Source organism: Gobius niger (assembly GCF_951799975.1).
Source record: "Gobius niger genome assembly, chromosome: 12".
NCBI lineage: Eukaryota > Metazoa > Chordata > Actinopteri > Gobiiformes > Gobiidae > Gobius > Gobius niger.
This window is the reverse complement of record NC_136863.1, coordinates 11,431,949-11,457,852: the sequence shown is the minus strand read 5'-3', so window position 1 is coordinate 11,457,852 and position 25,904 is coordinate 11,431,949. Positions and strand designations below refer to the sequence as shown.

The 25,904-nt window shown below is 42.3% G+C and overlaps 1 protein-coding gene across 1 annotated transcript in view; it reads left to right on the top strand.

Annotated features, from left to right (window-relative positions):
* The window catches only part of ldlrad3 (low density lipoprotein receptor class A domain containing 3), a 128,566-nt gene extending 103,435 nt beyond the window's left edge, over nt 1-25,131 (top strand). The window contains exons 5-6 of the mRNA XM_079568533.1: nt 21,505-21,892; nt 24,713-25,131. Of these exons, the coding sequence (XP_079424659.1) occupies nt 21,505-21,892; nt 24,713-24,899 (575 nt within the window). The 3' untranslated portion in view covers nt 24,900-25,131. The remainder of the gene's footprint in view (nt 1-21,504; nt 21,893-24,712) is intronic.
* Nucleotides 25,132-25,904: the final 773 nt, after the last annotated feature.

Here is a 25,904-nt window from a genome sequence, read left to right as displayed (position 1 = left end):
ATCGGCCTTAGAAAAACCCACATCAGTGGACCTCTATTAGATATATTTCTATATTATGTCTATGATTGAAACCTTTACTATAATAATAAATGTGTAGCTATTTGAGAGATAAAAAAACTCTAAATAAATGACTTGGCTCTGAGCTATACCAACCCTCTTCATATCGGTATCGGTATACGAGCGATCATGATGTTGTCACATCTGGGGGCCGTGGTAGGCATTGTATGTTTTAAACAAATGAATCCTTTGATCGGCAAAAAACAATGTTCATAAACAGGGCATTGCTTCTCTTTCACTGTAACAGATCTATCATTTTATAAAACTGTGTTAGAGGCCTGGATGCATCAGCTGTTGCCTACCATTCACCAAAACATCCGGCGAAAATTGTGGAAGTAAACAATAACAGCGATCGCTCGTATAGGACTCCAAAAATCCATATCGGTCGTGCTCTAGACAGGCCGAAGGCTGATGGGAGTCAAGCTGCACATTGGGCTTCAGACTGTGGAGCAGGTCCCTATGATGTCAATATTGTATATATGTCTACCAATAGATCCCCCACGTGAACCGAGTAGATCTCTCCAAATAAAGTGCCTTGTTTTGCTCTCGTTCCTTTATTTATGTAGCACTGGATTGATGCACTGAAGATGTCTGACAGGCTTGGCATGTGTTTTGATATGAGCGAGGAGAGAAGTGCTGCAAGGGACAGAAACGATTTGCGACGGGAATCAAGTTAAGGTCAATATAGCATCGTCTAACCTATAAATGCAAGATAGTGCTTTTCCATTTGCCATAATAAACTAATGGAGACTTTAAAATGTAGCTAATGTTAGTTTATGGACAATGTGCCTAGAGACGTGGTAGATATTCATGGTAAGAAGGAATTTGTTGCATTCCAACCTGAATCCCCTTTTCCTTTTATCTTACATGTTATTTATTGTTTCAAGCATTACTCTGAAAACCAATATCTCAAGCTCTTTATAAATTTCAGTTCGTCACCCCTGAAACATACGCATGCGAAGCTCCACATCATCTCGACAAAGTGGATAAATCAAGATGGCCGCCACCATCTTCTCATAGCTGGCCTGTATCTGCTCCACAGATCTAACAGGCTGCAACCACCGTGGACAGCGCGGTGGAGTGGGGGGGGGCGTGATTGATGCTTTAAATCAGACTTGTGCGATCAATAAGGCTGACAGACACAGGCAGGCTGCATCATGTTTCAATAAAACTGCCTTAAGAACGGGTCACTTCAGGGGAGTGTGAGAAAATTGGCTACTTTTAGAAGCAACGGCACTTTAAATAGGAAATGGGAAATGGGAATCAGCCGAGGACTTGTGGGAAGTTTTTACAACGTTTTTCGAATTTTGTAAATTGAATAATGTTTCCTGATTGTAAAATACCAGCAGTTTAAAAGCAAAGGCAACAATTAGAATTTCTGCTACTTTTGTTTGTGGACCGACAACTTTCCTATGACCACCCGTCTATTGACAATGAAAGACGAGAATTGAATATTAACATTTTCTATTTCACAGATTTGACATTTCAAACCACCAAATGCATTGATTCTGCCAGCGTCCCTCTGAGGCCTGTGTGTGTTGCATTTCCAGATTTGAAGGTCAAGGTCACGGAAACCTCACAAAAGCCTTGTTAATGTCCCATAAACATAGCAGGGTCAAACGTGACATTTTCTCACTATAGGTCACACATCTGCATGCAGGTGCTCCCACAGCTTTGCCATAAATCCTCATGGTGACATGATGCAAATGAGAAGAGGAATTTACGGCTTGTCACTGAAGACCAGGTGTGCAGAGGATTTTCTCGCCGCAATTTTCTCGAGCTTCCCCCCATCGTGCATAATGTGATGATTATAGATATTATACATTGTAGTCACTGAAAATGATTTAGCACTGCACACAATTAGCCTGACGATTAGGCTATTAGCAATGTCTAATTTGGACCATTTACCATTAAAACCTTCCTTTTCCTTTTTTGACATTCAGCCTTGTGTTTGTGTGGCAGAAGTTTTCAAAGTCACCGAATGGATTTCAGCGACAGTCACACATCATCTGTTTCCTTGTCTCCCTTGTGAATGTCTGCTTTTGTGGGTGATGCTGCAGGCGATGGCTAATAGATATCTTGGTGGAAACTCGCCTATGTGCTGTTTCCATACACCTACACAGTTGGATGTTGAAAATTGTCAGTTTATCTCTCATTTTATCTTGTTTGCTCCGGGCATTGTCTGCATGTGTGCGGGCGGCAGTTGCTAAAAATAGATATTTCAATATCTACGTACAGTAGAATGACACCGACAGTAATATATGCAGTGCATTCTGTTGTAAATGCAATAATTTCCTCTAAGAATCTCACTAGCGCTGTCTTGCAATGAAAGAAAACAACGCTGTAGATCTCGCACATGCTGCTGTGTCTATATGGACAAGACACCCACCCACGCAAGTATGAGCAATGTCAGCTGAGGTCAGAAAGCTCTTGAGGTTAGCCGAGCAACGCCAGCCAAACTGGGAGCAGATCTCGTCAATGTTTTCCTGCCATAATGGTTAAATGTCTAACTAAACAAATTCCAGACGGGAAAGCAAATAGTAAGGTGTTGTATCATGGCAGAGCTTTACTCAAATGTGGGATGAGCATTTTTTCAACACACCTTCCTCATACCGGCTTTGGGCACTGTCTCTGTGATGTAAATGCAAGTTTCTTTTAGCCCACTCAAAGCTTAGCCCTGACCCTTTTCTCACTCACCTTTGAGCCCAAAACGAACAGTTGCCATGGCGACCAGAATCCGTCATTCTTTTGGTGGGACGGGCCTCCGCGTATTCAAAAGAGCCTTCATCAACCTGCAGCCACCTCTGCCTCTCACCTACCTCATTCTTTCTTCCCGTTTCGGATGGGGGGGCGGTGGGGGGCTCTCAAAAGTGCTGCAGCAGGGAAAATGCTCGAAGAACAAGTCGAAAAAATCCAACTTGAAGTGTGAAAGACGTTCGGAGTGGAGCGATGAGTGATCAGTCTTTGTTGTGCCGACTCCCACTGAGCGTACCTTTCCGGGACGCACGGGAAAGATATTCATAGCCCTACGCTCTCTGCATCGTGCATCATCTGAGGCCCTTTAGTCACGAACATACCTGCCAACTGTGCAGCAGCGGCCATTCTTTGGTCCCTCACTGAAACGTCGGGGGCGGCGCTCTGTATTTTTGACATGTTCACTTTGCCACGTTGACAGTCAGATTGAGGTTGCTCTTTTATTAGTAATGCCGTCGCTATTGTGTTTCTTTCTCTTTAGCCAGGGTAGAGCCAAAGAGTCTATTGCATTGCTTATTGAAATAAATTGTATTGCACTGACCCCGGCAAAGCGATGACAGGAGTGTGTGATAAATAACTCCCCCAGCAGGATGATGGACGGGAATGAGGGTGCATTTTTGAGGTACAGAGAAGAAGGATTTTCTGAATTAATTTATGCTAGATATATTTAGTTACAATGTATTATTTGTATATACTAGCGCTGCACAAATATCACCAAATTATTGCAATATTAGTTGAAGAAATATCCATATCACAAGCCCCGGTATATCACAAAATCACTAAGGTCTTCTATCAGAGATTTACAGCCTGAAAGAAAAAGCACTTAGCAACATAAATCTTGCAAAAGTTTAGTTTTATGCATGACTTTAATATTTTAGTTCCATTTTAGCCTTGTTTTGGCCTTGATTTAATATTTTATAAAGTCTTGTTATGTCACAATTGACTCTGTGCATTACTTCAAATAATAACAACGCCGCCCAAGAAGTGACTTCCTGTTTCAATCCAGCACACCAAAATAAAAGCACCATCTTATTTATTAGTTCAGCTTTCTTTCTGCCTAACTATGAACAGACAAACCAATTCAAATGTGTGTATTTTATTATATTCTTGTAATGTTGCAAGTACCTGCTGAACTAATCAATGAGACGAGCTGTGTGCTTTTATTTTGGCGTGCTGGATCGAAACAGGAAGTCACTTTTTGGCCGGCGTTGTTATGAGTCAAATTGATGACAAAACAAATGGCTTGCGTTTTTTTGTTTCACTTCATTGTTACCTACTGTTTTGATTCAGTAGAATATCTCAATAATGTGTTATTGCAATATTCAAGGCTGTTAAAGCAGTACTAAGTAACTTGTTTACCTTAAAGGGACTATGTGGAGTTTAAAAATGTTAAAACTAAGCATTTTCATCCCCCTACATGTTCCAGCCATGTCCTATGGTGTAGAATGAGCTCAGACCTGTTCACCACAACTGCCTCTAAAATCCTGCACTGTCACTCATAGAAGCTGCAGCTACGCCTAAGACCTGAGGTGGCAGTAGTGAGCACAAAATGACCAACTTGCATCTAGTCTCTTTAAATGTTGATGGAATGATTGGAGGGTCTTTCATCTCCCCCTGGTGTCTCTGGCCAGAAAACTACACTTGCAGCTTTCCCTCCAATACACACCAATACACTCTAATGGAATCATGAAGAAGAAGCTAGCAGGCTAAAGGGGAAAGCTAACTGTGGGCTAGCGCCACTTAAACAGTATGTACAGCCAAGTTTGAGTGGAAAAAAATGATCACCATTGTGTAATTGGATGTACAATATCCCTCTCTCCCTTTGTCTTTTCTATCAGCGTAGTATTAACTCACACGGACAATTAATGAGTAAAAAAAACGTAACATGCTATGACACCTGCAGTGGCGCCTTATGGCCTCTAGGGGCATGAGTTACTTAGTTCTGCTTTAACAAACATCACCATATTTCCTCATATTATGCAGGCCTAAACTATGTCAAAAACAGAATGGGACCCAGTAAGTTTATCCACAGGCTTTCTGTGTCCGTACGTGTGGTAAAATAGCTGAATTGTCAAGAAAATAAAGAAAATGCAGCCACACTGTGTAAGAACTAGCAACACAGTTTAGCTCCATTACCCTGTTTTTGGAATACCCTCGTCTCTCCACTTTTGTGTCTGGAAGTTTACCGGCTGCTGCAATCATCCATTAATTCCATTTCTTGTCTCCTCGGGTCATTTTTTTCTTTGAGTCGCAACTCAATGTTTTTTTTTTTCTTTTCTTTTTGGTGAGCTCTGATAGTGGCGCGCAATGGAGCGAACAAGTTATTACAGGACATTCAAATAGGAAGCCGATGAAGCATAAAAAACCTCCTTTTCCCTAAGCGCCGCTCCCCTTCGGGCTTATACAGACATACTGAAGGGAGAGTGAACAGCATTAAAAAACATATCAATGGACAAGTTTGTAAAAGATACACACACATACACGGGCAGCCTATTAATTCAGGCCATCCCCATGCATGCTAACTAGAACAGACATCCATTACATGACGGGCCAGAGCATTGGGGACAGGGTGACAGCAGGGGACATGAATATTAATATGAGCGGGCCTCGGGGATCAAAAAAATAGATAAATGAAGCTATCGAGCGCTCTCCGGCTGACAGTGTGGCTTGGCAATGCTATAGCTTTCAATCAATCAGCGTTTGATGTGCCACCAACAGAGAGGCAGGAGAGCCTTTTTAAACAATAACTCACAGCAGAGGACAACAGCGGGGGTCAGCAGCGGAAGGAGAGGGGCAGGTTTTCACATTTTCAAAGAAGTGACGCCTGTACTTTTACAGAGTTACTGTTGTCGGACTTCACTTTTGAGTGCAGTGACGCCGGTGGGTGGACAAGTTACAGAACTCTGCAGAAACTAGGAAACTAGGCGTAGGCGTGTGACAGTACACCAGGATGACAGTTTGGTTTGGTTCCGTTTGATATGAACTGCTAGTACTAATACTAATACAAGAATCGCATGGACTATTTTACATCTTCTCAATTATTTCACTTTCAGATCCAGCGAGCAAGCCTCACCTATACTTTTGGAAGTGCGTGCCTTTTTCTATTCAGATCTATTTCTGTGCCATAAGAGTACAAAGACGCTCGCTCCAAAATCCAAACCTTAGTTCCACAAGCGTCACTTTATTGTATTCAAAACTGAGATTGCTTTTGCTGTTGAACTGATTTGAGAACATGCTTGTAGAAGTCTAACCACAAGGTCAGCAGCTTTACACACGATACAGAGGCTTGTGAAGACATTTGTGTCGCTTAAAGTGATAGTCTGTGAGGACAGATAGAGTGAAATTTTAAAGTTTAACAATCAAATCCCTCTCCTCTTTAATCAGAAAGCCCTTCTTAGTTTGCAAAATGAGGAGAGCAGGAACAGGATTTTTAAAAGTTGACGATCAAGCTCCTCCCCCTGCCTCCTGATTGGACCTGACAGGCTGGTTCACAGGAAAAGCTTGTCTCATTGGTCAGCGTGGCAGGATACTAGACTCTGATTAGTTGCTGAGATCCGGGAAAAATAGGAAAAATAAAAAATATCTATTATTACTTACTTTACCTCAAAATGAAAGACCAGGTGGTTAATATTGCACATTTTATAACATTTGTAAAACATATAGACTTCCAGACTATCGCTTTGAACATTGTAGTATTCGCGATTTGCTCATGCAGTTTTGCCAAGATTGCGATTAACTGAGCAGCCTTATCTCCCAATGAAATACCTCCAACACATTTGAATACAGTGGTGTGCCCGCAAACTGTATAGCAATCAAGTCATGCACCGCCCATAGTCCCAATTACATTCCCTGTTTGTTTTTTGTTTTTTTTGTAGTTCAAGGCCATAAGCTATAACACATAGGTGCCTGTAGCTGCTATAAAACAGGCCATTTCCACAGTAACAGCAGTAATCTCTGTGCCTCATGCGGCGACAACATCTAGCGTTCCACTCTGTTGTTAGATAAAGCCGGCGGCGACCACTGAGCACAGCCTATATTCTTATTTATGAGCATGGCTGGACATGTTTCACTATAAGGTCCAGTGCAAACGACTGTGGCTATATGTTGTGTTGCTGGGTGCAAGGCTGAATACACAAGCTGGGCCGCCGCAGACCCATAGATTTAATTTACACACGGGATTAGGGGGTTGATCGTTATCGGCTGTTTTTATCTCGATGGAATGGTGGCTATGGTAATGGAAAGTGCAAACCGTGCTAAAGAGCAGGTGGATGAATCACGCGAGAGTCACTCCTGTGCCGGACTTGCAAAATTAACAAATTGTGTCGGACAATTTTATCCGGTGTTGTAAGAAACTATATCTGGTTCGAATCCAGCCTAGATGGAGTCATAGAGACAGGCACAAGTTCATTTAACAAGGATTTAACATGATGCCAAGGACACAGGGCTAAAGGCTATTTTGCTTTTTGAAACTGCAGTCTCACTTTGCCAACCATCGCTTGGCCTCACACTTATATTTTTTTTGCATAATGTTGAATAAAATCACACTGCAAGCCAGTGTTTCAATACAAAGTAACGCTAAAGGTTAAAAATAAGCCACATCTTCTTCTCAGTGCGTGAGTCAGTTGTAAGATCTAAAGCCAATTAAGACTTTCTGCGTTCAGTTTGTTTGGCAAAAGGAGAGGAAGCCAAAGGGAGCAATAATAAATCTTTCTGTTGAGTTGTTGCTCAAATTGTGTTAACACTCTTGACTCTCAGTGCTCCAGCATTCTCCAAATCCTCACGTATATCATAATGGCTTCCTCTAAATTGCCCTTTACGAATTAACATGCGAGTGATAAGTCGCTGAACCGTCCAAAGTGTATGTTTTTACTCACTCACTCAAACGTTACCGATGACATACAGTCTCAGGTGCAATTTTTCGCCTCTTTGTTTTCATGATTTATGCCAACATCGTCATGGCAACACAAGAGAAGGCGGAAAGTCCGAATCCAGGGAAGGAATAAACTGTACGACAATTTAAGTCTGGAGCTTGATACAGATGTTCAAGGATAACGGACTCTCAGCTGTAAGATCTCTTTTTTTTTTTTTCAAAATGTCACAAATATTTCAAAACAATGGACATATACTTCCACTAATTTTGTTCTGTCATACACCGCATTGTCAACAGAACCTTCAACAATCTGGACCGAGTGTCAAAGCAAATGAATGCAGTGCGAAATCGACTGTTGCCATGCTGCTGCTCTGCTTGCTGTGACATCACCTGCACACCCTCCAGTCCGGACTTTTGATCTAGCACGTTCACTAGATCACTCAGCTGGGTGGCTGTTTATAGCTCCCCTGATTTCTTGCACACTTCTTCCCCATGTGGCAGCGTTTTAAGCAAGCTGTCTTTGGAATACGATAAAAGATTTCCTTGTTTTTATTTTTTTTAGTCTATTTGGACGCGAGAGTAGTCTGTTTGAACATGTAGCATGTTGTTTTTTTTTCCTCTTTCGACTCGCGTGTGATCCTGCGGCCTAAAAGCGCACGGGTGTCCTCTTAGTGTGGTTCTGTGTTAATGCCATCATGTATGAGAGGCCAGATGGCTCGTCCCTTCCAACACGACAGCTAATGCATTCCCTCCTTTCCCCCAGACTGCCTGCCAACTCTAATGACAACTGTATGTATGTGGGAGAGGAGGCAGGGGAACATGTGAACTGTCTGCCCCCTAGTGGTTGGTTGCATCTCAGTTTCAAACACTGTATTGGGCACAAGAACAGTTTTCGCTGATGCTCTCTAATAGTGAAGCAGCTAAATTTGACTTTCAGGCTTTGTAAAGCACTTTTTTGCACCGGTATTTCTAACTACAAAGCCCATATTAATTATAAAGCCCTCTTTTTGGAGGATTAAACAGCAACAGAAACGTCTGGACTCATACTCGGGTGGGACAAAGCAAGACATAACATAACATGGTTGGCACTGGGAAGTCACAACCTCATGACATGATCAGCTGGTGTGTGAAGAACAGTTTCAATACAATAATTGAACTATCTCTTAAGTTAAAGCGGTGCCTCTGCCTGCATCTTCTCTTACTCACATTTCCCCAAACTTTATCAAAGGCACAACATCAGAGCGCTGTGTTTCCTTTTAGCAACCAAAGCCTGCAAACATCAATACAGTTAACTTTTTAGACTTCTTCCATTTCTAAACTTGTCTAATCAGGTCACATTCCTTTTACTCATGGGTTTTATGCCACAACATAAAGCCCTGTCTGCTGCTGATCCCTTTCACTACCTCAGACACAGTTACTGCAGTGAATAATAAAAAAAAAGACTTCACACAAGATAAAAATACAACTCTGGAAATGGTGGCGCCGTGGGATGATTAGATCGTTCCCCCGTTTTGGACTCTTTTTAAAGATGGCACTTTGTGAATGTGGAATGAGTCTTCATAGTACAGCACATCTGCACACTACGTATATATATTCTCCCCCCCCCCGAGGAGAGAGAGCTGCAGGGGTAGGCGAATATCTCCATCCCTTTTATGCCCGTCCCCTTTAAGAGCGGCAATTAAGATATGTGGGGGCTTTTATTAGCCGGATTTCTTAGCCCTATTCATCTTCGCGCCTTTTGTGACACTTTCTACTTTGCATATCCAGTTGCCAGTAACCAATCAGAAAGTGGCGAGTCGGGGGGGGGGGGGGGAGCAAAGTCCTGTAACTCGGCAACTATAGGTACTGTTGATTAAAAGGGGACAAAGAAGCACTTGAGGTTGTTTTAATTACCGCTCGCTGGCCCATTGTATGGACACTGTAGCCCCTTTGCAATCCGCTTCAGTCACAGACATTTTCATGGAGAGGGGGGCGGGCATGGGTACGCTAATATTCTATCTCATCTTGTTCTGCTCGTTCTCTCCGCGGAGTTCCCTTTCGTTTCAAATAGGAAATATTTTCATTCGAAAGGCGCTCTTATGAGGTTTGCTGTGATGGAAATCGTGCGTTAGTGCCCACATGAACGTCTACACACGTCTTGGGTAATATGTGCTAGGGAGGAATCGTAGAAATTAGATTAAATTAGATTTGATGTTATGCAAAAGTATGTAAATGGTTTATAGCAGCAGCGTCTTAAGTGTTTTATAAGAGTGGCAGTATTGAGAACTTAAATCTTAGCTGGCTGTCCTCCTGTAGTCTTCAATCCAATGGTTAGTAGTTCAAACCACAGGCCACTACATACTGTCTTGTGTCCTTGAGCAAGACATGTCACTTTTATTTATTGCACATTGCATGTATTATTACCGTATTTTCCGGAATATAAGTCGCTCCAGAGTATAAGTCACACCAGACTTGGCAACTACCTGGGCATGGGGGCGTGACTGCACCGTTGACAGGCCTCTCCCGGCAGCCCGTTGTTCAAGCTCTCATTTGCGAATTTGTTCCCCCAGCTGTGGCCATGTAGCTTTTAGCCCGCTGTTACGGCCCCAGGCCTCCAGGCTCCCTCCTTTCTCTTTGTATATTTTTGTTAGTGTAGCCTAAACCTGTTTTCTCCCATGTAAATTTGCTGCTGTGGTCCTGGGCTGCGATTGGTGGAGTGCATTGGGGTCCTGGCTGCTGGTTGGGTCTCTGGCTTTGCTGCCACCTGATTGGGGGAGCAGCTCAACACCTGGGGGGAGCTCGTTAAAGCCACCTGTGCCAGCCACTCCTATAAAAGGACTCCGCCGTGGCTCATTCAGGGCTGCTGGTCCTTGTGGTCAGTACGCCATTTTGTGTTGTGTCCCTTCGTATCAGTAATGACTGTGTGTGTCCAGGGAACACTCGTGTTTAGCTAGGTGGCTGGTCTTTGTGGCCAGTATGCTGTTTTGTCTGTGTTCCTTCGTGTCTGTCATGACTTTCAGTGTTTTCCAGGAACACTCGTTTTAGTTTGTGTCTCATTTTGTTTGTCACTCGTTTTGTTATTAGGCCTTTTGTGACAAGTTTTGGAGACACTCGTAAGCTTTTGTCTAGTTGGTTTTGTACACTTGTTTTAGTACCTTGCGTTTGGTTAACCCTTTGTACATATTGTAAGTAGCCTTTGTTCTTATGGTTATGTTTGCCACTCCTTTGTTAAATTCACCTTGTACACTCCTTTTATTAAATTACAACTTTATTTATCCATTTTACATCTTGGTTTTTGTTACTTCCTTTAACTAGCAGAGCCGGGTCGTAACACCCGCGAATAGCTTTTTTGTTTCCTTCATTGCAGTAAGAGCAACCTACGCTTTTCGCCGGACCCGCACAAGTTTCTCACTCACTCCAAACTCTCTTTATGCTGCTCGATTACCGTTTTTTAAATCTTCAGTGGTACAGGAGTAGCAGATCGTACATAAGCCTACAGCGCCCTCTAGCGGCTGTCAGTGTGAAAATAACAAAAATGTAACATTTTATATTTTGATATATAAGTCGCACCTGAGTATAAGTTGCACCCTCAGCCAAACTATGAAAAAAAGTGTGACTTATAGTCCGGAAAATGTGGTAGTTGGTCTAAAAATTTGACATTTGCATTAGTAGGTTGTGAGATCAATTCTTGAGCGGACAAAAAATACAAATTAAACTCTAATTTCTGTAGGTTTTTTCTATACAATCTCCCTACCTTATAGTTTGAATGGAAAGCTGTATGAATATTAACCAATAAGAAAATAACTAACGTGTAATTGTTTGGACATGCTTGGCTTTCCCCCAAGACTTAAAGGAATAGGCCACCGTTTTTACATACTGAGATATGTTCTTACCTGAGCTTAGACAAGTTCATTTGTACCTGTCTGGTCTTCACGCGTGCCCTCAGTCACGTAAACACAGCACAGGCGGCCTTAGCATTTAGCCTCTCCTCCTGTCCTCTATAGCTCCAAACGAGGTGAAGATAGAAGCTACCAAGCTGTTCCACATATTTCATACTTAAATATGGTTACATGAAGTGTTACACGATCAAAGTTTAGTTCCACAAAATCAAACAATGTGGATTTTCTAAGCGGATAAAAAGGAGAACTATATTAGGAGCTAAAGAGGAGAGGAGGAGAGGCTTAATGCTAACACCGTCTGTGCTGTGTTTACGTGACTGAGGGCAAGCATGAAAACCAGACAGGTACAAAGGAACTTGTCGAAGCTAAGGTTAGAACATATCTCAGTATGTAAAAACGGTGGCCTATTCCTTTGACTCTTAATCACAATGTGCCATGCTCTCCTGCGAATGACTATGGACATAGTTGAACAGCGTATGCTCAGTTTGAACGAAAACATCTTTCACGTCTACTGTCTTGAAAGCTTTGTCCTAATGTTTTTCCCTCACATGCAAATACAGTGAGACCAATACAGGGCTGGGAGTTAACGACTTCAAAGTCATAATCCCCAAAATTGAACTCAGAACATTCTTTTTTCTTTCTGCTTTTGTTTCCATGTGCTAATGAAGTCTCAAATCCTGAGAGTGGAGTTATAGATCATAAGGAAAGCAAGATGGCATCCATGACAGAAAATTACCAACAAGGGGGGATAGCGCTGCACAATAGAGCGTGGAGAATGGTAAGAGCACTACATGCTAAAGGGGGGTGGGAGACGGATCCAGCTTTGGGAGAATAAACAAGAGGCCTATAACAAAAGCCTGGAGGAGCATGGAGAAGGCACTTGGCTGTAATTAAAGTAGGGCTGTACACCACATTTCTAAGCTGGCACATATGGACGCTTTATGTTTATTGCATGCAGAGTATAGAAGCACTGAAGAGATGCCAGTGTCAGCAGGGGAAGACTAGTGCAACCCAGTGTTAAAACATGTTCGCCAGAAATCCTGCTGCACCGCCCGGGGGAGGACTTTTGGAGCCAGTTTCACATTTGCCAGAAAACACTGAAAGCAAATAGTCCAATGTAATGTAGCCAGCTTTGCTTTTATTTGGGGACACATCGGGAGAGAGTGGCCAGCGTGTACAACATTGACACTATTTGGTTCCCCTGTAACCTTTTGTGGAATGTGTCATGTCTCTTTTGGCCAGCGGAAGTTTATAGCCATATAAAATTGGATTTTAATCTAAGTGAACAGCACACAGTCCCAACACATCTGCTCAATATCTTTCGTTTAATAAGCGGTGGTAAAATTATTATTGCAGAGATTATAAACCATCTGAGTCTTGGCTGAAATTTATTTTTCAGTCAAGCCATTATACTATAAATGTTATAGTAATATAGTAGTTTTTTTTTTTTCTCAGGCAGTCACGTATGTATGTATTTCTGTGACAAACATATGCACCCTGTATGGCAACACTTCAAAGCAGTTCCCGCTGCTGCTCTATAGATGAAAGGTGTTTGAAAAGGTTACATCCCAGCTCTGCAAGGGTGAAAGGAAAGTAACATAAAACAGATGGAAAATGGTAAATAAAGTTGTAACTTAATAGAAGGTGTCATAGATCATTTCAAACAAAGCAGAGTTAAAAGGTGAACAAAAGGGCTATTTTCAAATTTGTAAGGGCAAACAAAGGTTGCAAACTAAACCAACAAAAAAGTACACAAAAGTAAATAAGTGTACTAACAAAATTAGACCTAACAAATACAGACAAAGTCATGACCAGAACGTGTGGCCCTTAATTCTAAGTCACATGAGTGAACATCCCAAAAAGCGACACAGACGAATAGCTTACTGGCCACAAAGGCCAGCAGCCCCGATCATGTGGACAGGTGTGTCCTTAAACAGCTGTGGCCATTCCACAGAGCTGGTCAGTCGCACAGCTGCCGCACCAATCACGAGGCAGAAGGCAGCAAACCACCAGCACCAATCCTATTGCAGGGCTTGAAGCAATATACCGATCCCAGACGAGGGCTCACACAATCAGAGGATTCAAACACAAAGAAACCGGTTTAAGGCACACACTATGTGGCCTATAGATGTGAGTTCAAGTCACCCTTAAGTCCTTAAGTCAAGTCGAGTCCAGGTCCTTTTCAAGAACAAGTTCTGAATGTGCAAGTCCGAGTCCAATTCAGAGTCATTCAAATTAAGTCCAAGTCCAGTCCAGTCGATATAAGAAAAAATGTCTTACAGTTCACTCTAAGTATGAGTCCAGGTCCTCTAGCCTGAGTCGAGTCATATGTGCCCAGAAAATTACTTGGCAAACGAGTCCCAAGTTTGTTTCTAGGACTCAGGTATCTCTGGTAGAAATTGTGTTTTGTTTTCTACCTTTGCATTATCACATTACTATTTGGCATGTCATTTTTTACCACGATGTGTAGTTTTGCTGACACTGATGACATTGATATTGCTTAGCTTCCCTTTTAACATGTTACTGTAAGCCGGGGATTAGCAAAAGCTATAGAAGGCAAATGATACAAGAGGCTTTGTTTGGTTTTGTGGAGAAGGTAGTAAAGTAGCAATTATAGCAATTGACCAAGCCTTGTTGACGTAAGCATTGTTTATTCACTCCAACTTTGGTTTTTGGTGGAGCTCTGTGTTTGAATGAGGCAAACACAATAAAGGAACACGTTCATGTTTAACAAGTATTACTCTCATCCATATTCACAGTTATCCACCCTGAAGACGTCACTACCTGCAGGAAACCACGAGAAGCTCTTACAATTCCCTAAAGACAGCAATAATTGGACCATGTTTAAAAGAAAGCTTCCTTCTTGCTTTGAACTATGACCTTGTGAGGTCAGCTGTGTCCAACCAGTTCCTCAATAAAAAAGGAAGAGAGAGGAAGTCTTTCATGTGAGACTCAGCGGACAGTCGAACCCCCCAGTGATCTTTGATGCTGAGCTTTGATCGTCACTTCAAATGACTTTTAAGCAACAGTGCCCGTTGAGATATGATATTTTGAGGGACTGTTGGGTTGCATCATTAACATAGACTTGTGCAAACTGGTTATGATGAGAGCTACTAAGAATGTGTGCCGAAAAAAGGCTTAGGACCAAACATTTTGAGCGTGTTGGTTACTTGCATGCATTTGAGGGATGATATGATATGAAAAAAAAAGAATACAAATCGACTTTGGGCTCTAATTTACAGTTCCTGGCCAGAAGTGAGATAGCAGACAAACGCTGTGGGGATTCAATTGATTAATTGCAAGTTCAGCAATTATGTGTACCCAGAGAGAAAGGTCAGATGGTTCATGTAACGGATACCCAAGTATTCGATCAATGGATTTGTTAGGCACTTTATCTAGGCCATGTTTGAATGTATGGACTGTGTATGAAAATCAAGGTACCGTATTTTCCGGACTATAAATCGCTCCAGAGTATAAGATGCACTAGCCAGAAATGGCCTAATGAAGAAAAAAGCAACAGGCTGAATAGGCATACGGTATGCTAACATAACACATTGATGGTTAGCCACATGTAGCAATGAACTAAATAGGTGTCTGGTATGTAAACAGTTCAGATAACTATAGCATAAAGAACATAGCAAACTCTCGATCTCCCTCCAAATCACTAAATCCATTGAAATCTTCATCCTCTGTGTCACTTCTGAACAATCGCCTTGGCAACTACCTGAGCACAGAGGCGTAACTGCACCACTGGCAAACCTCTCCCGGCAGCACGTTTTTCAAGCTTTCATTTGAAAAGTCGTTCCTATAGCTGTGGCCATCTAGCTTTTAGCCCGTGATTTGCTTGTTTAGTTTTCTTCTCCGCTTCTCCCTCACTCCAAACTTTATTCCTGCTGCTCGATTAGCCTGCAGTGCCCTCTAGTGGCACTTGAAATTCTATATTTTAATTTAACAAAGGGGGGGGTCACTTTGGAGTATAAGACGCATCCCCTGCCAAACTATGAAAAAAGTGTGACTTATAGACCGGAAAATACGGTATTCTTCTTCGCCATAGTATCTGAGGATGAATACACAAGTTACCAACCTGTGCTATTGTAGAGAGGTCACCATCTGTACTGGTTGTTTAGAGTTGTGAGTTTCTCCTTTCACCACATAGGCTTTGTCAAATAGCCAGTATGCTCTAACCTGTTATCTTCCATCTGAAGGTTATAGAGCTTTATTTCTCCGATCATGCATATCGAAATCTCAAAGTGCATTGACAGGAGAGCTTGCAGCCTGTGCCCCACGAATTCCATATCCACCCTGCACAGCTTTCTTCCTGCATGTGGAACAACCGCCCACACCATTCCCCCAGCGTGCCATTTTTTCTCCTCCGTCATTTCTTCATTGTACAATTCTCTACCTGCATTGTCGAGAGTCCCCATTTTTGCATGATTACGCCTCACTTTGCGCTGTCACTGCGTTTGACAACACTGAGCGGCCTTCCATTGTCAACGTGGGGCTCAATCACAAACCCAGCAGGCGAGCCAAACCCCAACTGAGGACTACTATCGAATCTCTCGTGTTCTATTTCTCCGTTACTTTTCATCTCCTGTGTGTTTCAGAACATTTTTTTTGCAACCCCACTATCGCTAATATACTCAATAGGCTTCTTTTGTTAGCGCTGCTGTTACTTTCGTGTCTCTATTCCCAATTGGCTGCGTTGCAAAGCGCGAGGCGTCCACAAAGAGTGGCGCGGCACTGGTATCTTTATTTGCACTCTTTTCTAATGGATAATTATGTAAAATCATTCCCCTTTGTTTTGGCTTCCCTCTACTGCGCGTCCAGTTCATAGTTAATTGGTAGCGTGAAGGACTGGGCCAATTTAAAATCCACATGGGAGGGGTCGTGGGGGGCTCGTTTTATTGGCTGGTGGCTGGTCCGGGGCAGTAGCAGAGAGGAGCATTTGAGATTAGATTTAATTAAGGCGTAGGCCCCCTCGCTGGCTACACACAACTGTTACATATAAATAGGCTGTGTTCCAGGGCTCCCCTCTTGCCGGGAATTCGGACGTGCGCGCTGCTAAATGTTCCCCCCGGCCTTGAAGGTCAGGCACTCAAAGAAGACCATGGGGCGAAGTGTCTCAAGAAATAATACAGCGGGGAAAGAGGAGCAGAACTATACTGGCTGAAGTAACTGTCTGAATGTGTCTATAGGGTGTGTATAGGGACTAAAGCTGAAATGTTTTGTGTTGTGTCTCCAAACTCACAAGCTTCTATAGTGTAGCCATAATGTCTAGACCGTTCTTTTGATTATGGACATTGACTGTGTCTGTAGAACTGAAGCTTTTGTTGGTGTCATATAGAAACAGGAGCAGAGACCTGCCGAGAGCAGACAGTTTAGAACAAAATTATATCAAGCACTAATGGAAACCAGACTTGTGGAATTAGAGTTAGAGATTGGAATGATTGCGGCTAAAAGAAACGTTTGCCCATCCAACTCTAGCGCATTCACGTTCTGTTCAAACCAGATTGAGATTGATATTTCAGTGGCATTTGCTACTGATTGGATCATGCGGATCGTCACAGCCAAGTCTCAAAACAAAACAAAAATGTTTTGAAAAATGTTACATGCGTTTATAGGTCAGTAGCAGGATACCTTGTGTTTTTGCCATTTGCATTGTTGATAAATGTACTTGACATTTGTAGATGTTGGCAAATTTTAATATGTTAAACCCACATTCTCCCGATGATACTGCCATGTGATTGGCCCAAACCACTGCTGGCTTCAGATCAGCGTGAGCAGCACAAACTCACTAATCCCACAGGAGTTCAGCTTGCAGGACATACGAGCTCGAACCCAAAATTGAGCCTATGCACGTTTGGTATCACATGGTCATTCTTTTTAAAACGCTTATTCTATCTAAGTTTTATTGTCATATTTTAGGAGAGATCCTGGCTTGTGTATGGCTCAGTAATTGAACATCGAAGAGTTAAGATGCCTCAGAAATGTCAAATGCTTTAATCAGATGGAGGTTCAGAGTTTTCCTGTTGTTTTCATTTTATATGTTTTTTGTTTTGTTTTATTATTTCTGTTTGTTTAGTTAAGTTTAGTTTAGTTTAGTTTAGTTTTAGTCTCCCCCCTAGGAAACCTACATGCACATGGAGAACATGCAAACTCAAACAAGAAAAGCTCCATCGGCAAGAGAGCTTACCACTGTGCCACAATTCCACTCTGTGTTTTTAAAATATATTTTAAGACAACAACATACTGCACTGGAGGGGACAGGATTGCTTAAAAAAAATTAAAATGCATAAGCTCACCAGGAAGCGCAAAACATCCGGAGCAGTTTGAACTTTTACAAAGCACACCGTGATTTCAAGTTTACTGGCCCCTGAAGCCTTAGTGTAATTTGAGTTTTACTTTTATGTAGCTGGTTCCTCATTAGCACAGGCTCACTGCAGTTTTTAATAAATAGCACACCACTTCCATAACCCTTGCACAACCATGAAAGCAAATGCTTTCCTGCTTTGTGACACGAAATTAGGTATTCAGTCAGTTTTTGTGTGTATTATACATTTAGTTTGATTGTGAATAGGCTTTCTTCAGTATGTTTTATTAAGGCAATTTATACTACTTTAGAATACCTTGCTCAGCCTTGACAATTTTCTTGTGTAATAGCGTATGTTTCCTATGTGCATGTGTTGAGAATACCCCGAGGACTTTAGATGTTGTAAAATGTAGTTATTAAAAATGCCCACAGAGGGTGCAATGCTGCTTCTACTGCTTCTGTAAAAAGACATATGCTAATAGAGAAGAAGATTTGACCATGGGCAGGATCAGAAGAAGTCTATATCATAAAACTCATAAAAAAGTGTGTGCATTCCTCATATGGCGTACACCGAAGTGTGGCCTGCGGCTTTAAAATTGTGAAAGTGGGACTAAAATACTGAAATATGAAATAAAATACCATACTATGTCTTTGGAATCAAGACATAGCATTAAGACATGGTTTAAAGCTCAATGATGTAAACTCGTATATTATCCTCTGGCTGAAATGCTCCCATTGTGCATCTCCTGTCGACACAAATGGTTAACTGCTATCCTCTGCTCCCATCTGGAATAATAAGCTGCAGCGCTCCGTGGCATCTCGGCAGTCCCTTCCCTCCTCTCAGCCCATACATCTCCATCGCTTTTTTTTTCCCCATTTACTTCTACCACCATGGCTTTCTTTCATCATGGCAGTCCCTGGGCTCTTCCTGTGACAAACATGGCAATCTCCCCCAGCCCCTGGTTGCTATACCCGCCTCCTCTCATCTCCCAACGAAAACGCCAATTGTCGCGTTTTATCTCAATCCGCTGCAAGCTGTTGTGGCCTCGCACGGAATTATTTAGCCCCCAATGTCTCTCTCGCTTCACTTCTTAAATATTAAAAGTGGGGTCCTTGTTAAAATGCAGGGGTCCCAGAAGCAAGCCTTTAGTTGGTCAGGAGTGTCCCACCGCTCTTCTTGCTGTTATATAGCCCAGTGCTCTCGTCCCGCAGCAGCTGCGCGTGTTAAATCAAAGCACTCTTCTCTAAAATGAACCTGAAAACAATTTATTGTGGAGTATTTATGTCTTTCAGTATCTCCTCCATCTTCATTCCGATCTCCATTCAGTGCCACAACTCATCCTCCAATCTCGTCTCGCCGGCAATTCGCGCTAAGTTATGCTGCTGCCATTCATGTGCCGGGATGCACGGATTTATTCCAAGGGAGACTGAATTACTAAAAAGGAAGGCGAGGCATAGATTTCTTTTGGGTCACTCTTATATTATCACACTCAAAACACAAGCTATCAGATGTTTACTTTTTTACATATATATAACCCCTATAGTACCTCTGGGTAATGTCACTGTAACTTTATTAGCTACAGAGAACTGAGAATTGGTCACATACTGGATGACACCATACCTGAGGTCACAGTATGGGACCTATCATTGTGCAACTGATAGGTGTCATATGACTTGTACCTTATTTTCCGGACTATAAGTCACACTTTTTTTCATAGTTTGGCTTGGGGTGCGACCTAAATGTCAAAATATATAATTTATATATTATAACAGTGCTAGAGGGTGCTCTAGACAAGTTGTACAATGACAAATAAAGCCCTTACGTACTGTACCACTGAAAATTAAAAAACGGTAAAGTTTGGAGTGAGCGAGACACTTGTGAGGGACTGGCGAAAAGCTGAGGTTACTCTTTCTGCAATGAAGAAAGCAAAAAAAGCTAATTGTGGGCTAAAAGCTAGATGGTCAAGAGGAACGAGTTTGCAAATGGGTGCTTAAACAACGGGCTGACGGGAGAGGCCTGTCTACGGTGTAGTTACGCCTCCATGCCCAGGTAGTCACCAAGGCTGGTGCGACTTATACTCCGCAGCAACTTATACTCCGGAAAATACGGTACTTACGTAACATAGTGATTGTAATATAGTGGTCCTTTTGTGTGGAGTTTGCATACTGTCTTGGCGTGAGTTCGGCAGATGCTTCAGTTTCCCCCCTCAACCCAAATATTGGATTGCACATTGTGGTGTCACAATCAGGGACTGGAGATATCCCGGCTGCTCGCAATGGAACGTGTGGGACGCAATGGACACCACCACGCCACACCATATAAAACGTGTGGGTTGATTTTTTTGCTTTTCCCTGCAAAGAGAGTCCGTATTAGCCATGAAGGACCCAGCAAACAAACAGCTAGCTTTAGCTTCTGAGCTAAGGTTGTTTGAGACCTACAAATTTTCTTCTTCTGAAACACTGAAGAGGCACCCAGAGCCCCTCATACCTGAAGCACAGTGGAGGTGTCACAGGAGGCGCTATGGGAAACAAGAAAGGGACAGATGAGGAGAGGATTGTGAAAGCGTGTTGTGGAACGGAGGGAGCTGCGCAGGAGGAAGAGGAAGGAGGAGCTGAACAGCGCAGGACACCACGCTCTTAAAACCCCTTGTGTGGGCTGTGACTCCAGTTAGTTTGACTGGAGTCACAGCCCATCAAAATAACCCAAAAGCCACAGGAGATTTTTCGTAAGAAGAAGCAGAAAAAATGTAATGTATGGTGATTTCAAGGCTCTTTTTTGGAGTGTACATTTTTTGACATTAGAGTCTTGAAAAGGTGCCAAATTGAAGGATCACTGAAGGCAGCTCTCCGGTTTCCCCTACCTCCAAAAACATGCTGGTCAGGTTGGCCCACAATGGTGCCATTCTCAGCAGCTCAGGACTAACCCAACACCTGCAATTTTGTTCTATGCAATTGTTCAATGGCAAATAAAGCATATACTTACTTACTACATTTGACCGATCATCTATTGTAGTCCTGACCCTGAACCTGGAGAGGGGCCTAAGGAGGTTATTTTAAATGTGTTTTACGAATAAACCTGACCTTGGCCTTGTTTGTGGCGGCTGCAAGTGCCAAACTGGCAGCCATAGCTGTGGTGTGACCGAGTTAAGCTGAAAGTCGTATGGTAATTTTGTATACAATTACATTGAAGTCTGCAAACAGCGCCAAAGGTACGCAATAAAACGTCAGAAAATGTCACCCTGTAATAGCGCTCTACAGCTGACTCATCAGTTCCGGGACTGTTGGCTTTGCACTCATCCATATCCATTTTCTGTGCCGTTAATTACTACAGGTGTGTCTAGTGAATCTCATGGACCACTATAAATGAAATGACTATATCATGAGAGGCCTTTCTATTACACCCACTTTAGAACGTGCCCCCTGTGTAAATTTAAATGATCTAAATGGCCAAATGAAAGCATAAATGCCCACAGCTGTGTCAGTAACAAGTGAATGACTATAATTGATCTTATGTGCCAGACTGGCTGAAATATTTTGTGCACAGAATGTTAGATGCAGTTCACTGGACACTTTGCTGTGCGATGTTGTTTTATCTGCAAAAACATGTTAACTTTCCCCATTGTCCATTCTTTCAGAGGCTCCGGGACAGGACTTTGTAACTCTGGACTACCGCCTCCGCTACTATCCCAGCATCACGTACGCAGTCATCGGCAGCGCGGTCATCTTCGTCCTGGTCGTGGCGTTGTTGGCTCTGGTCCTCCATCACCAGAGGAAGAGGAGTGTCCTGCTTCCCCGAGGTGTAAGAGGGAGCTCCCAACACCACCAGCCTTTGCTCCTGTCCCGCCTGGTCATCCTGGATCGCATGCACCCGGGAGCTCCAGGCATGTCCCCAAGCAGCAGCAGCGCAATGAGCCAGTACAGCTCCACGCCTCAGGCTCTACAGCTGCTTTCCGGGACGCTGTATCCGTCAGGAGTCTCGATGGACTCTCCTCCGTCGTACTCGCAAGCTGTTCTGGACGCCAGGTGAGAGTGGCAATAAAATAGTGTAGACCCGGGATCTCTTACCAGCTGCTTAGAAGCTACAAGTGATCTGGTATCTGGCAACATAAAATGATCTGGCTACATAAAACTTGGGGCTAGGTGGGTTTTCTGATTGGACAATTGGTTGTGGGTGGGCTTAAAGAAGGACTAAGTAACTTGTTTACCTCAATAAATCCTTTTCGAAGTCCCTCTGGGGGTAAATCAAGGGTTAGTGGGATAACTGGGGGGTCTTTCATCTCCCCCTGGTGTCTCTGGCCAGAAAACCACAATGGCAACTTCCCTGCCTCCGAGTCAGAGGCACAATACACACTAATAGAATCACGAAGAAGAAGCTAACTGCAGGCTAGCGCCACTTTACTTAGCAATACTTTAGCAGTATTTACATCCAAGTTTGAGTGAAAAAAATTATCTCCATTTTGTAATTGGATTTAGAATATCCCTCTCTCCTTTTGTCTTTTCTTTCAGCGTAGTATTTACTCTCACGGACAATTAATGAATAAAAAAACGTAACATGCTACGACACCTGCAGTGGCGCTTATGGCCTCTAGGGGGCATGAGTTAGTTCTGATTTAAAGGAATAGGCCACCGTTTTTACATAACAAAATATGTTCTTACCTCACTTTAGTCGAGTTAATATATCCCCGTCTGGTCTTTGTCCGTGCGCTCTGCCAGGCAAACGGAGCACATACGCAGCCTCTCCCACATGTCACATAGCTCCGAAAAAGCTCACGATAGAAGCTACCAAGCTCTTCCACGTGTTCCCTATTTAAATAAAGTTACGTGAAGTGTTTTCATGCGAAGTATATTTACACAGAAATGTAACATGTCGATTTTATAAGCAAATAAAAAGGGGGACTATATTGTGAGGCGTAATGATACGAGGAGCACAGTGTCCGCGTAGTAACTCCTAAAGACTTCCCCCGCTCACTTCCGTCAATAACCTTTAGGAGTTACTGCGCGGACGTTTTACTCCTCGTATCATTACGCCTCACAATATAGTCCCCCTTTTTATTTGCTTATAAAACATGACATGTTACATTTCTGTGTAAATATACTTTGCATGAAAACACTTCACGTAACTTTATTTAAATAGGGAACACGTGGAAGAGCTTGGTAGCTTCTATCGTGAGCTTTTTCGGAGCTATGTGACATGTGGGAGAGGGTGCGTATGTGCTCCGTTTGCGTGACAGAGCGCACGGACAAAGACCAGACGGGGATATATTAACTCGACTAAAGTGAGGTAAGAACATATTTTGTTATGTAAAAACGGTGGCCTATTCCTTTAAGAACAAAAACAAACATATGAACATTATTGCTATCATTGAAATCAACATTTCCTTTAACCAGGGCCTGGTTGGAACATTGTCTAAACAGAGGGTAATAGGCCATAATATATATTATTTAGTACAAAAGGACTACATGTGCAGAAAACTCTCTAAATTTGGTTTCTTATTGTATTTAAATGCGTATTGGCCAATTTGTATGTTTCGATGTATTTGTGGAGGTTGCATGTTCAAGGTGGGCTTCAAGAAAAAATGTAACACTAACAATCTGCAGTTTAGCCCTGTTATATAGTATTTTATCAAAATACAGTTTCCTCCTGTTGACTAAAAGCAATATCAAAAACGATCAACAGCACAATTTATTTAAAGCTATTTTCTGCACAGACCCTTTTGAGAAAGACCCAGTATTTCCACCTTTGAGTCCTGACACTTTAGTTGAGAACAACTGTCTCTAAAGCACAAAAGGCAAGGACAAGCAAAATAACTAACAAACTCCATTAATGGAAGTGTTGGAGTCTGCGAGCAATCCAAGGTGCACTTAATGCACCGTAGAAACACAATTAGGAGATTGTCTATAAAGTATTGGTCACTGTGGAGGAGTAAAGGCAGAAGAATAATTGTAATACAATGCCATTTTGCGACAAAGTAACCAATAACATACGGCAGCTTATCGACAGCTGAATCGTCCAACTTCCTCACAATGTGCTCTGTAGCCATTAGAACAATGCAGACTGGCACTGATAGATTTTAATTATGCCATAAGTACAGTTTTAATGGCTTGCCCCCCCCACACACACACACACAATAATCCCATCACTCTCAAACTCAGCCGAAAGTGCAATCTGTGCAATATCTCTGACACAGGCTATTGTGTCTTGCATAGATTTGTTTCTAGCAGCCAACAGTCAATATTCCCTTTCAAACCTTTCCATTCTTCATTCACACCATAGAATAAAGTCACGAGAAATAGGTTTATATCGTTTATTACTGTGTTGTTATTTTGGATTATAATTGCTGCATAATTGAATCGCTTATGATGATTCAATAGCTTCAAATACAATAGAAAGCACTAAAGAGGGCGAAACATGTGTTATTTTGTTGTTCAAATATCCAGTGTTCAAGAAAATGTAAGTAGATTATGTAACTCACAAAGTACTCTCAAAGTTATAATCTGTTTCTCAAGTAGCCTAATCTTAATCTGAACTAAACCATGGCTAAATGTGTCTTAAAGCAGGTCTAAACAAGACCACAATCTGGATTTAACAAGAATCTGTACTTTTCTCAAGTGTTTGCAGCAGTGAAACATTTAACTGGGTGCATGAAGAGATTTTAAGCGTGCCACCACACCTTTATTTAGGCTTTGAACCTTGATTCCAGCTCTGTCTCACACTATGATGTTGCTTTTATAATCTAGCAGGATGTGTCTAAACTAGCAGTCAAAAGTACCATCTCTGGGAACATGTGGCACAGAAAAGTTACCATTTTGTTGTATTCCTGAGTCTAATTTCTTGTCCCGCAGTCGACCTCCATGGTTCGACCTACCCCCGCCTCCGTACAACCCAGACGGAGAGGTCTCATCGGAGAGTGAACCGCCCCGATATGAACCCCGCCACGAGGACCCCACTACATCCCAGCAGTCTGTCCCGTCCACATCCAGGACAATAAGCACAGACACGGACACAAGGACAGACTCCCAGCATCCATAGACAATGTAAATAATACCAATAAAAACATGCTGGATTGAGGACCATAGACTGGGCATCCTGGAGAAAACGACTGAGGAGAAAATGAGTGAACTTGTTGCGTGGCTGTAGAAGTGGACTGGAGCAACATAGTGTGATAGTGCCCCCTTCTGGGGACGAGGCAGCATTACAGTACATATGAGTACGGGCCGGGTAAACTGTGGAAAAACGCTGAAATTTAAATGCTATAAAACACAACTGAAGCAAGTAGCCAATGACTGACAGAAGGATACACTTAATTCCTTTTGTGACCCCTTGTTACACAATACAAATAGGAGAAAAACAATCCTGGAACTGCACCATGCTCCAAGAACACATTAACCACATCTATTATTTTACTCAGCATTTTTAATCTCTTTCCACAGTACTGGAGCATAACTACTGACTATTTGACATCGAAAACTGTGGTCAACACTTAAGGTACAAGATAATAGCAACATGTCTGTTCTTCACAGAGTACTTTGTAGCAAATGTTACTTATTCCATTCTGTTCTGTTCTCCCTTGGTTTGAGCTCCAGGTTCCAGTTCATTTTCCGGGTAAGGCACATGAGCAGCTTATGTAGAAATACATATCAAGTTATAGTGTCCGTAGAGGTGCTGAATCTTTTCAAGTGTAAGTTATTCTTGGCCAAAACATATATGCAACCCTTATGTTAACATCATATTATATAGACCAAGTGTCCTTACTTTGTTCATCAGAAGTCATATTTTAACATCATACTCAACTTATTTGTCTCTTGACTGACCTCTGGTGGTTGGAGTTCGTAATACATTTGTCTCCCCTGGGGCCATTCATGAAAATACCGGTGAGGATGTGTGTACATAATCATTCCATTATTCTGAATCGTATTGACCTCAAACATATTTATAGTTTAAACCAATGAAACATTTAATAGAAAATGATTGATATTGTGTGTGCTGGTCTGGCCTTAAGTGCCTTCATTTTGATAGAATATTTGGTATAAGAAG